Source organism: Lupinus angustifolius, chromosome LG06 (genome assembly GCF_001865875.1).
Source record: "Lupinus angustifolius cultivar Tanjil chromosome LG06, LupAngTanjil_v1.0, whole genome shotgun sequence".
NCBI lineage: Eukaryota > Viridiplantae > Streptophyta > Magnoliopsida > Fabales > Fabaceae > Lupinus > Lupinus angustifolius.
In genome coordinates this window covers 29,262,367-29,274,746 of record NC_032014.1, presented here as the reverse complement: position 1 = coordinate 29,274,746, position 12,380 = coordinate 29,262,367, and the positions used below count along the sequence as shown (strand labels likewise).

The window sequence follows — 12,380 nt, the reverse complement described above, 5'->3', positions numbered from 1 at the left end:
TAAGTGGATCAAGAGAAGGTAAAATAATAGAAACTATATAAGATTAGTGATGATGGGAGTAATTAAAAAAACAAGCAAAATGACATGTATTGTTTTATAAATTTTAGTTTTAAATTCATATGCTTGTTTAATTTTTCAAAGATCACGTTAATAAATTGACCTGATAACAATGATTGTTCTTATCCAAATTTGTGAATCTCTTATGAAATTATTGGAAATAATAATTAAAATTTTAAAAAGTTTGGAGAACATATTAAGGCATTGATTGATGTGGATTTTCTATGCATAGAAAATTGACATGCTAGAATAATTTAATTTAAGACTTAATAGGATCCACATTAAACTTTGAATAAAAGTAGGGTTGAGAATGAATCGAATCAAGTTGAATCAGAGTTTAGCTCAGTTTTGCTTGATAAGGTTTTATTCAACTCAAAGCTCAACCTGAGTTCGAAACAAGCTATAATTTTTCTTGATTTTGGCTTCATTGATGTTTGTGAACTGTTCGATTTGACTTTCACGAAATATTTAGTTTAACTCATTACCTCGATTAGTTCAATTAGTTACCTCGAATGATGATTGTTTATTTAATATGTATAAAAAATTAAAGGCTTTTTTACATGTATATATGATATATACATGCATATTTATACACAATAATATTTAATTAAGTCACCTCATGAATTTAATTAGTCGAACTATACTTAACTCAAGTTCGACTCGCATATTTAACGAGCTTAACTTTTAGCTCTAGATAAACTCGTTTGGTTAATGAATTAAGTTTATCTAGTTAATAACGAGATGAATTTTTAGCAAAAGTTATGTTGATCCATTACGACTTATGAGGCAAAAATTTAAAAAAATTATTATGCTATTCGAAAGTTATATTAGATCATCACAACCATTGAGTAGAAAATTTAAAAATGGATCACTCAAAAAGCACGTTGGCTCATCACAACTTCTGAATAAAAGACTGAAAAACTAATAGATCAGAAATTATTTTGATGTATCATGACTTCTCAATTAAAATTTTCCATGTTGGGGTAACGGCCCAACTACAAGTAAAACTTTTACTAGTAATAATTATGACAATTAATATTTGAAAGCCTCTTATGAAATGAATAAAATAACAGTTGACATGAATATTAACTAAGATTTTGTATGAATAAAGAAAAAGAGAGATGAGAGTGAAAGAGGATATGTAAGTATGTATGATGCAGAAGGAAAGGATATTGTGGAGAATAAGGATAAGAAGAAAAAGAAGGATGGCGTGCTTTCTGACCCAACCCTGTCACATGTTTCTCTCCATATTATTCTACCCCATGTATTTTTCATTTAAAAATTCAATTTTTATGAGTAATACTTATTGGAAAAGATATTAAATATCTAAAAATTAATGATGAGTTATATTAAAATAAGATATTTTTTGTGATTTAAAAAAACACATATTTAGGATTACAAAAGAGTTTTCTTATTTATAAAAAAAGTAAATAAATAATCTATAAATCATTAGTGGAAAATGTGTTAAAGAGTGAGAGAGAAATGTGTGAGAAAGAGATTATTCATAAAATGTTGCTGCACTGCACACAAACAGAAACTGTCTTTACCCACAACCCAACAACAACAATAACTACAACAACATCCATTTTCCTTTCATTTACTTTTCTCTTTTGAGATTTGCGCCCACCACACATTTATCTTACCCACACTCTCTCCTCTTCTTCTTTTTTCCTTAAAAACAAACATGCCTAAGTAATTTTACACCTTATCTTTCAACTTCAATATCTAACCAACAAAATATTGTTTTAATATTGTAACACTATATTAAATTCTTGAGATAGCCACCAAAATTCAATTTCTAGGAATGTCACTTGTTGGGAGAAACAATTATGCATCTCGAAAAAATTAATTTCTTAATTACCCAAAGGTAATGGGATACAATTAATAATAGAAAAAACATGGTTTTTCATCACATAAATTACAACAACCAACCAAAATTAATTATAATGTTAAGTTTTTATTTATACTATAGATATTACATCAATCAATCTTTATTTAAAATTACAAAAAATATATGAAGTGATAAAGTTAAATTTTCCTCATTGTAGAGGATTGAACTTACCATCCCTTATTGTTTATACTTCTAAAACATTAAATGCAGCAAATTTCACTATTTGTATTGTGAAATGTTGTTGATAAACATGGCTAAGTATTTCTAATATAATTGTGCATACTAGACTCTATATGTCAGTTTAACTAGAAAATTAACCCATACACTAATATGGTACAATAACTATATATTTAAAGTAGGTCAAAACCAGCTATAAATATAAATTTTCATTTATAACATACATATCATATTTGTCGACTTTCATTTAAAATTATAAAATATATAAAAAAGTGGTTAAAATTACCAAAATGTTTTGTAAGTATAGAATACACGACAACTATCATTTTATACTTACATGACATTGTCTAGAGGTCTTGTTTCGTATAGGCAAAATTCAACCCTGAACCCGACCCAAACATAACTTATATAATAAATTTCAAATTATAGAATTACTCTATATATATAAATTAGATATGTGTAAATATATAAATGATAAGAGGATGAGAATAATAGTCTTTTTTAGGCCCATAATAGTCTTTTTTTGTGTTGGAAAGTGTTGTATGTATACATTTGTGACGCCATGCAATAATAGTGAATCCATAATATAATATAATATATATTATGAAAAGAATTGCACTGCACTGCACTGCATTGCATTGAAGATATATCCTGAGCAAGTAAGGTTAACACGTTTTCTCTCTTTCCCATTCATATTCACATTAACATTCACATTCATATCAACTCAATCATAATAATAATAAGTGCTTATTCTCTAACACCAAACACTTCTTTCCTTTTTCTTCTTTCATCAATCAATGCCATCCAACTTATAACACAACTACAACTACAACTACTTCTTCAACATTGTCACTTACTAACTTAGTATTCTATTCATATTTTTAAGAAGAAGAAGAAGAAGAAGGAGAAAAACAATGAAGTTTATGAAGTTGGGTTCCAAACCTGATGCATTTCAAGCTGATCATGGAAACTCTCTCAGGTTTCATTATCTTTTCTACTACCTTCTTCTTCTTCTTCTTAACTTCTTTTCTTTCAACTGTGTTTTTTTAACCATTATTATTATTATTATTATTATTATTATTATTTCACTATCTTGTACTACCTTCTTCTGCTTTCATTATATTACACATGCTGTTATAATTCTTGTTTTCACCTATTTCATGTACAAAATTCTGAATCCAGTGAAAATAGTAGAGAATGAATTTTTTTAAAAATAAATGTTTTTTTCTCAAACCAAACAAACCCTGCCTAAATATGCTAGGTGCTGCAAGAAGTTCTTAACATTTTGTTTTTGGTCTCTCATTTTTCTAAAAAGGTGTGCTTTTGTTCCTCATGTTAGAACTAAAACATCACTAATTTTGGTACTTTAAGGCACAAAATATGAATAAAATCTAAATATGGATAAACCCTAAGAATGTCTAGACAGTAACATATTTAAACCTACTTATTAACTACAACAAGTTCTTCTTAAAAATCACATTTTCTTTTATTTTTTAATGTCTGCTGGTGTTACTGATATGGTTTCTGGAATGCCTTAAAAGAAAAGTCATCATCTTTTTTTTCTTCTTTCTGTATAACCATTGGAATATAATGTTAATGTTAATGATGTTGTATTGCTTTGCTGGAAACTGAAAAGGAAGAAAAGGGAAACTCAAAGCCATTGAGTCAGAAGTGGTCCTTCCTTGGGACACTTGTTAAAGACATTGTGGTCCAACTATGATACTTATGTAAAGCAATATTTAAAAACATTATTGTAAGTTATATATAATATATAATAGTGCTATATAACTTTTTCTGTACTTTTAAGCATGTGTCTTCACTAGCTTGTATTGTTAGATAATTATATTTTCAAGGATATTCTGGTTTAATGGATTTGTATATCATACTCCACAATGAAGTGTCACTGTCTTGCATGTGGTATATGGATCATTCAACTAAGGACCAGAGTGGTAAATGGTAATCATATATAATAAATTCCTCCATTGTTTAAGGTTAATACATAAAGATTAAGAAATCATTAAGGAGTATACTAAAACACTACACAACTATTTATTTCCAAAGAGAAGAAAAAGTAGAATTAATCAATAAAGCAAGATGATAAGTATCATCACTGAATGATGATAGAATTGGAAAAAAGTTTGGCCAAACCTTAAAATTATTGAACAATAATACTTTTGAAACAAGAAAAAAAACATCCTAAAACATTCAAAGATGTGGAGTGGAGTAATTTCAAATTAAAACTGAGGTTTCAAACATTAAAAAACTACTAAAAATAAATAAGTGAGTTTTTTTTCTTTCATTTTAATATAATTTTAGTCCATGTAATGTAGTCACTATTTTGGTTTTGGTCCCTATTTTTTAAGAATTGGTTCTGGGTCCTTATACTGCTATGCTTTCAAAATCTATAAGAAACTGTCCCTATTTCACTTTAGTTTTCACCCCAAGGACCAATCTATAGATTTTGTGAAGGTACAAGGGCTCATTAGTGAAGTTTTTAACTATAGGCACCAAAACCAAATTCATGAGAAACTTTAGGGACTAGCATTGTATTTAAACCTTGTATTTTTTTTGGGGTGGTGGTGGACATGTGATAGCTTCTATGATGTGAAATATAATGTATTTTTGTACATACTCACATGTTCTGATGTTTCCATGCTATAAATACCTTTTACATTAATTTTACCATGTGCCATGAAACTTTTATGCATGCATTGCATGTGATTTATTTATATCCTAGTTAGTAAATTTGAAATTTATGCAGATATGTGTCATCTGAATTGGCTACAGATATTGTCATAACTGTTGGTGATGTTAAGTTTTACCTTCACAAGGTATTCAACTCATCTTCCTGTAAATAAGAAAAGTATTATTTAACTTTTGGAAACAATTTTGTTGTTTATTAATGTTGAGTTTTCATGAGTTGCAGTTTCCTCTACTTGCCAAGAGCAATAGATTGCATAAGTTGGTATCAAAGGCTAATGAAGAGAACTGTGATGAAATTCTGTTGGATGATTTCCCTGGAGGGTCCAAGGCCTTTGAAATATGTGCAAAATTCTGCTATGGAATGACTGTTACTCTCAATGCTTACAATGTTGTTGCTGCTCGATGTGCAGCCGAGTATCTTGAGATGAACAAAGATATCGATAGAGGAAACTTAATCTTTAAAATTGATGTGTTCCTTAACTCGAGTATCTTTCGTAGCTGGAAGGATTCTATAATTGTTCTCCAAACTACTAAATCTCTTCTGTCATGGTCTGAAAATTTGAAGATAGTTGGGAGATGCATAGATTCCATAGCTACTAAAACTTCTGTGGACCCAGAAAACATCACTTGGTCTTACACTTATAACCGGAAATTGACTGAGCCTACTGATAAGATTGTTGAATTATCTCAAGAGAAAATTGAGCCTGTTCCTAAGGATTGGTGGGTTGAAGATATATGTGAGCTTGACATTGATCTTTATAAACGGATAATGATCACTGTGAAATCGAAGGGAAGAATGGATGATGTTGTGATTGCTGAAGCACTGAAAACATATGCAGTAAGATGGTTGCCTAATTCTATTGATGCCTTGGTTTCTGATGCGCATGCGTGGAGGAACAAATCTCTGGTAGAAACAATTGTCTTCTTATTGCCATGTGATAATGACAACGCGGTTTGTTCGTGTAGTTTCTTGTTGATGCTATTGAAAGTGGCCATAGTAGTCGAAGCTGACGAGTCGTTGAGTGAGTTATTGATGAAAAGCATTAGCCTAAAGTTGCACGAAGCTTGTGCCAAAGATTTACTGATTCCAGCAAGGTCTCCACAGACTACGACATACGATGTTGATCTGGTACAATGCCTTTTGAATCGATACATGTCAAATGAAAAGGAAAGTGGTGTTAAAGTAAATGGTGATTATATTCTAGCTCATGGCTCTTTATTGAATCTTGGCAAGCTTGTAGATGACTATCTTCGGGAAATTGCACATGATCCGAATCTTGGGCTCTCTAGTTTTGTTGGTTTGTCACAGTCAATTCCAGATTTTGCTAGACCAAATCATGATAGTCTGTACAGAGCCGTTGATCTCTACTTGGAGGTAACATTTTGTAAACATGAAGTATTCTATCATACCATGATAAGAATTGTTGCATTGCTTCTGTCCTTATTCGACCTGTAAATTCTTACAATCTTTTCTCTTATTACCTTAAAGAAAATGTTTTACTTATTTGGCTTATTCATGTTATGACTTACCTCAATTATTGGGTAACTATTATTGCTTTTGTTACCATTAGTATTAGTATCAGTACCACTAAGAAAACACCTAAGTTCTTCTGTATGTGAAGTATTTCATGTTGGAACAATGCTCCTATAAAATAGGAAACACTGAAACCTCTCTTTATTGACGTCTAACACTCCTCCAACATGCATTGGGAAATTCTTCTGTATGTTGCTCATAATTTTTTTGACTAATATACACACGCATATTTATCTATACACGTCGTTTTGTGTCTCATGTCCTACATGCACCCTTAACATTTTAGTATCAACTTTATTGTTTCATCTTCAGGAGCACCCAACCTTGACAAAAGCTGAAAAGAAGAAGATATGTGGACTGATTGATGTGAAGAAATTGACAATGGATGCATCAATGCATGCTGCTCAGAACGAACGCCTTCCGCTTCGAGTCGTAATGCAGGTTCTGTTTTTCGAACAGGTAAGAGCTTCTGCTGCCAACGCCCGAGCACTTAGTTACAATCGGCGCAATTCTTCTTCACACATTGCAATAAACGAAGACGAGGATTACAGCAACCATATTAGTCAATTAAAGATTAAAGATGAAGAGTTACAAAATAAGAACGGGAAATTGAATAAGAAGAATAGCAAAAACAGCCGAAGTGGCATGCAATTGTTGCCTTCAAGGTCGAGGAGAATATTTGACAAGTTATGGAGTGTTGGTAAAGGACAACAAGGAGAGAATAGATGCTCAGAGACTTCAGGGAGTTCTAATAGCCCAACAACTTCTGTAGTGGTTGGAGATACAAAATCATGTGGCTCATCCTTGAGACACAGAAGGTATTCTGTTTCTTAAAAAAGGTGAAGGAGATTATTCAAGTTGCTGTGTGAAATGTAAAGTGTTAGGATGTTACTTAATATTGTATTTTAAGTGCATGCACAGAATTGAGAAAAGGGTCTCACTATCATGGCAGAAAATGTAATGCATTGTCACTGGGGTAATGTTTTACATCCTATGCTATAGAAATGTTCATTGGTTGGGATGAGCCATGCCTCATTATCTTATAGCTGATAGTGTGATTTGCAATCCTAGGACCAATTATGTTCAGCCAAATATATATTGAGGCCTAAAGCTAACTTTGAAATGAGGTCTTTTATGACTAAATAAAATAAAGAATATTAGCATTTGTTCAACATTTGTAGGGGCTAAAATAATAAAAACTCTATTTTTAGAAGAGAATATTATCAAATAGCAATATTTGTAGGGGTTTTAGGACCTTGAAGTAACAGGAGGGGGTCTTTTCAAGGAATGAATATTAACAACCTAAAACAAGGGTTCATCCACCTTAACCTTGTATCAAAGATAAGTATCAGAGATTAATTAGAACAGAGGTAAAGTAACATAACAAAACTTGTGAATCCCTTTCCAAGTGTTGCATCATAGAAACCTCATAAAAGAGTCTATTAGCATAGGCCAAACAAAATCTATAAGAGAAGAAAACTTAGCACCCTTCACATGACCCAAATACCTTATGATAGTCATCATCATATAATTAATATTCATCTTTTATCTATATGCACATCTAAAAAAGTTAAAAAAAAATAATATTGAAAAAACAACAATTGTCCCAAATTAGTTGTACAGTACAATTTGCTCAAGCAAAACCAATCATCTTCCTAGGAGATATGATACATATTTGCTTAGGCAATAGGTAAATATATTTACTATATTCATATAAATTCTAGCAAGTTTGGAATCTATCAAACTGAATAGTTGCACTGGAACCTCCTATAGTTGAGAAGAGTATATGTTGTTACCAGAAGAATAACATATAAAAGTAGGCAAGGGTTTACACATTGTACGAGATGTTATGATGATGATATAATTTACAAGGAATCAATCTTTTTTACAAACTCTTGCTCTACACACTACTATATCATGTGTGAATGCTTATCCAAGCATCTACACGTTAATTGTTAATAAAATGTTGTTTTGGGTTCATGAAAGATTCATGGTCAACCAATATAGTCCCTCAAAGAATAGGTCCATCAACTAAGTCCATGAAAAATCAAAATGGGCGTCATGTTAGTATCCGGAACAAACTTGGTGCCCATTTAGACCTTTCAGTAACTTACTTGATGGACCTAAACTTTGGGGGCTAAGTTGGTTGACTACAAATCTTTTAGGAACCCAAATAACGTTTTATTCAATTGGAATAATAATCTCAAGCACAAATATTATTTGAACAATAAAGGATCACATAAGATCTTCACCATTTCAACATCATATTCCTTTCTTCAAGTTGCATTGCAATGACTTCAATCAAGGCGGTTCAAGAGGTACTCAACCTGAACATCCTTGGTGAGAGGTATTAACCATTTCTTGTACAAGGTAGAAGCCACTGATGGATCAACCTTGTATTTCTTTATATTACCGTCATTATCATCATCATCATTGTTGAGGGTCACATCCTTTCCATATAGCATGGCCTTCTTTTCAACTCTCTTTCTCACCATTTCTTCAACACTCTCAAATGTTAACAATTTCATCAATCCTTCTGTATCCTGCAAAAACCAAGAAGATTATGGGTCATTTAGTTTAGAAGAGCTTATACAAAGTTTATCTGGTTTATGGAAACATATACATGCAAATAAGCTTAATAAGGGTGTTTGGCACACTCATCAATCTGCTAAATTGCATACCTTAGCACGAATTAAAGGTTCATAGTCTTGAGGAGACTCCCTGAATTTCACCTCAGCTACAAACTTTCCATAATGAATCCTTCTAGATATGGCCTGCACATATTTTATAGCATGAAAATCTTACATCCGAAAAATGAAAGTCTAGACTGCTTTTACCAAAGATTGTAAATTTTATCCATTTTCGATATAAATGTTTTTTACACTATCGCTCGATTAATTTATTGTCATGTCATTAAAAGAGTTTTACTACAATAATATCTCAGAAGACTCAGTCTTTAGATAATATGAAACATATATTGATTGATCGATAGATTAAAAAATATGTTATCCTATAGTGTACTGAAATAAGTCTCTCTGATAAAAACTAATCTGGTTGTTGATTATATATAATCATAGATTGTCCTACATAAATTCATCCATGAACATACTCAGAAAAGATCTTGCAGATAAAACCTTACCTGCAATAATGAAAGATCACTAGCTGCAGTTTGTGCATAGTTGCCATCATCACCAGAAGCAACAAACAATGGAAGCAACTCATGAATGTACAATTTCCAGATGGACTTATTTATGTTAATCGAAGCAGTTCCAGCATGTAAAAACTGAAGATGAAATCAATTGTAAGCAAAATTCTTTCTCTAGTAAGTTGTATGAGCTGCGAAAACTAGAAAACTAGAAAACTATTGCAGAGTTTAGGTGAGTTACCTGTGTGAAGGGGTAAGATGTCACAAGTGAGGGTGGTAAATTTTCTGGGAAGAATGGATTTTCTTCAAGGTTTTTGTATCTTCCAGCCTGTAATATAACATAGTTATAACATAATACAAAGCAAATAAGAACCACTAATGGTGATTTCCATTAGACTAAATACACTTATGATAGTATGAGTCAAATAAAAAACTTGATTAATAAGTAACATCAGCAGCAGAAATCTATAAATCAAATCTTACAAAAGTTCCATGTTGTTGAAAGAAAGCAGAGTAAGTATATCAACTTATGAAGATACCACTGAATTTCAACAGCTAATAGCCAGAACCATTTATAGATTTTGCAGAGACTAAGATATGTTAACTTATCCTTCAATTCCCATCTTTCTTTTAACGTGGAAAAATTATTACCTAAACCGAAAATTGCGATTCCGAAAGTGATTATCAGTTAGCATAACAGACAACAGAACCAAATTGGACTAGGACAGGATAGACATAACAGCAAGTGAGCATGCTTATAGGAATACTTTGTTTGAAACTGTTTTCGGTATACTTTTATCCTGTGATGCTATAGAAAACTATCAGCTAGCATATCAGATACTTGTGAAGAACAAACTCTCTAAAGCTCAAGTTCTTAGGTGAAGAATCATCCATTATTTCAAAAGCTTAAGCTATTAGGAAAAAAATCATGAATGACTTTTATAGCTAACATGCTCCCTCAAGTAAAGACAATTTTTTGTTGTTATAGATGCCTCTTGATTCATGTTCTCCACTGATGTGGGATATCGATACTTTAACACACCTTCACATTCAAAAATGGCCGATCTTAATGATCACCTATGACTGACCCAATATAGGGTAGGCTCTGATACCATATTAGAATAATTGTGCCTACTTCCACACAAAAGAAACTATAGAGGGAGGGCTATCGAAGTTATGAACTATATGACTCTCGGACTCATATTCTCAACCGACGTGGGACTTCGATACTTTTAACAGTAGACAATAATAATGACTAAAAATTAAGAAAGGAAAACAAAACAAGATATGAAAATAGATAAGCAAAGAAGAGATAATAAGGTAAGAGGAAGTAGTAACCTTAGCTTGAACAGCCTCAGTATTGATAACAACAAAATGAAGCAATGAACCAGAAAAGCCTGGGATTCCAGTGTAGTTATGAGTGTAAGTTTGAGAATTGGTAGGGAACTTAGCCCTCTCAATTAGGCCATAAATTATGGTATCTTCTTCCCTAATCAAAGCACCTCTCACTGAATCTAACGTGTATTCAGCTTTGGCCATTCTGCATATCATAAGAACATAAATTATAAGAGGCAACAATACCAACCCATATGGAAAAAGCATCATTATAAAGATTAAAGATTATGGTAATGATAATGTGATGGAATATGAGATAGGCACATTTTGTATATAGAAGAAATGGATTAATATATGTAATGTACCAACCCATATATAACGAATCATGTGAATATTATAGTTTAATGTTTGTGCCATTCAACTGAACTATATTGAATTAATAAAATAAATGGAATGGAATGGAAAGTACCTGTTTAATTGTTTGTTAATGTTGATGTTGGAGTGGGGAGAGAGAGAGAGAGAGAGAGAGAGAGAGAGAGAGAGAGAGAGAGAAAGAATGTGAAGACTTTATGGGTTGAGGAGATTGGAAGGTTTGTGTGGTGAGAGATACTTAGTTATAAGTTACTTGCATTGCATTGCATGTTCACTTAAGAATTAAGAATCATAACCATTGCTTGTGGGCTCTTCTTACCCATTATTCTCTTCTTTTATAGGCCTTCACACAATTCACTTGGGTTTAGCATTCACCACACTTTTGGGTTTAGTATTCTCTTCTTTTATACCTCCATTCACTTAATTTTTTATTACTATTCTCTTCTTTTATAGGTCCATCCATTTTGGGCCGGGTTTGGGGTGCACTTTGACTAAGATAAAATTTATTTGAGCTATTCAGCCTGACTCATTTTAACCCGAATCAAAAGTCGGTTAGCCCAAACAAAAAGTGGGCTAGCCTATAGGGGTGTAAAAATTCGGTTAACCGCAAATTTAACTATTAGAACCGAACCGAACCGAACCGAACCGAACCGAACCGAACTGCTCTTGAATGGTTCGGTTTGGTTCCACGGTTTTTTCATTTACTTTTTTATAAAAAATCTTCCATGAAAATTCAAAATGTATTACAAGAGATATTGTTTATCTATAAAATGATAAACATAAACATCAATACTATTATTATAAAAAATTATGAATCGTAACAATACATGTATAACAATATATGATATATGTTAGTTTCAAACTCAATATCACAAAAATTGTAAATATGTTCCAAATTATAAGACACTAGTAAACAATTTAGTAATTAATAACATATATAATACAAACTTAATAATAATTTAGTAACATATATAACACTACAATTCACACAAAAATTGATAATTTAAGCTAGATAATTGGTTGAAGAATTTAAACAATTATAACACATTATTCCTTAATCCCTTGTATACATTTCTTTAATATGTGGTTCGGTTCGGTTCCAACAGTTCCTAAATTTCTAAAACCATATACCGAACCGAATATAAACGGTTCCTTAAAAAAATAAC

The 12,380-nt window shown here is 31.6% G+C and overlaps 2 protein-coding genes across 3 annotated transcripts; one reads left to right on the top strand and one right to left on the bottom strand.

Annotated features, from left to right (window-relative positions):
- LOC109350748 (BTB/POZ domain-containing protein NPY1) lies at positions 2,700-7,428 on the top strand. The gene is made up of 4 exons (XM_019592041.1): positions 2,700-3,104; positions 4,887-4,956; positions 5,052-6,203; positions 6,675-7,428. Exons 1-4 carry the CDS (start codon positions 3,040-3,042, stop codon positions 7,194-7,196), a joined length of 1,809 nt encoding a protein of 602 aa, XP_019447586.1. The 5' UTR covers positions 2,700-3,039; the 3' UTR covers positions 7,197-7,428.
- LOC109350747 (chorismate mutase 2-like) lies at positions 8,642-11,400 on the bottom strand. 2 transcript variants are annotated; one of them, XM_019592040.1, is made up of 6 exons: positions 11,312-11,400; positions 10,846-11,047; positions 9,749-9,835; positions 9,502-9,645; positions 9,044-9,136; positions 8,642-8,905 (listed from the first exon to the last, which is right to left on the bottom strand). In XM_019592040.1, exons 2-6 carry the CDS (start codon positions 11,044-11,046, stop codon positions 8,660-8,662), a joined length of 771 nt encoding a protein of 256 aa, XP_019447585.1. In that variant the 5' UTR covers position 11,047; positions 11,312-11,400; the 3' UTR covers positions 8,642-8,659. The 2 variants fall into 2 exon arrangements, with proteins under 2 accessions (XP_019447585.1, XP_019447584.1); XM_019592039.1 differs by lacking the exon at positions 11,312-11,400 and having other exon boundaries at positions 10,846-11,127.

Bases quoted from the DNA above. Each gene is read 5' to 3' on its own strand.
- LOC109350747 (XM_019592039.1), bottom strand. From the start codon at position 11,112: ATGATGCTTTTTCCATATGGGTTGGTATTGTTGCCTCTTATAATTTAT. The intron at 9,836-10,845 runs GTTACTACTTCC...GTTATATTACAG, and splicing joins CTGAGGCTGTTCAAGCTAAG to GCTGGAAGATACAAAAACCT. The intron at 9,137-9,501 runs GTAAGGTTTTAT...AAATATGTGCAG, and splicing joins GTGATCTTTCATTATTGCAG to GCCATATCTAGAAGGATTCA.
- LOC109350748 (XM_019592041.1), top strand. From the start codon at position 3,040: ATGAAGTTTATGAAGTTGGGTTCCAAACCTGATGCATTTCAAGCTGAT. The intron at 3,105-4,886 runs GTTTCATTATCT...AAATTTATGCAG, and splicing joins GATCATGGAAACTCTCTCAG to ATATGTGTCATCTGAATTGG. The intron at 6,204-6,674 runs GTAACATTTTGT...TTTCATCTTCAG, and splicing joins CCGTTGATCTCTACTTGGAG to GAGCACCCAACCTTGACAAA.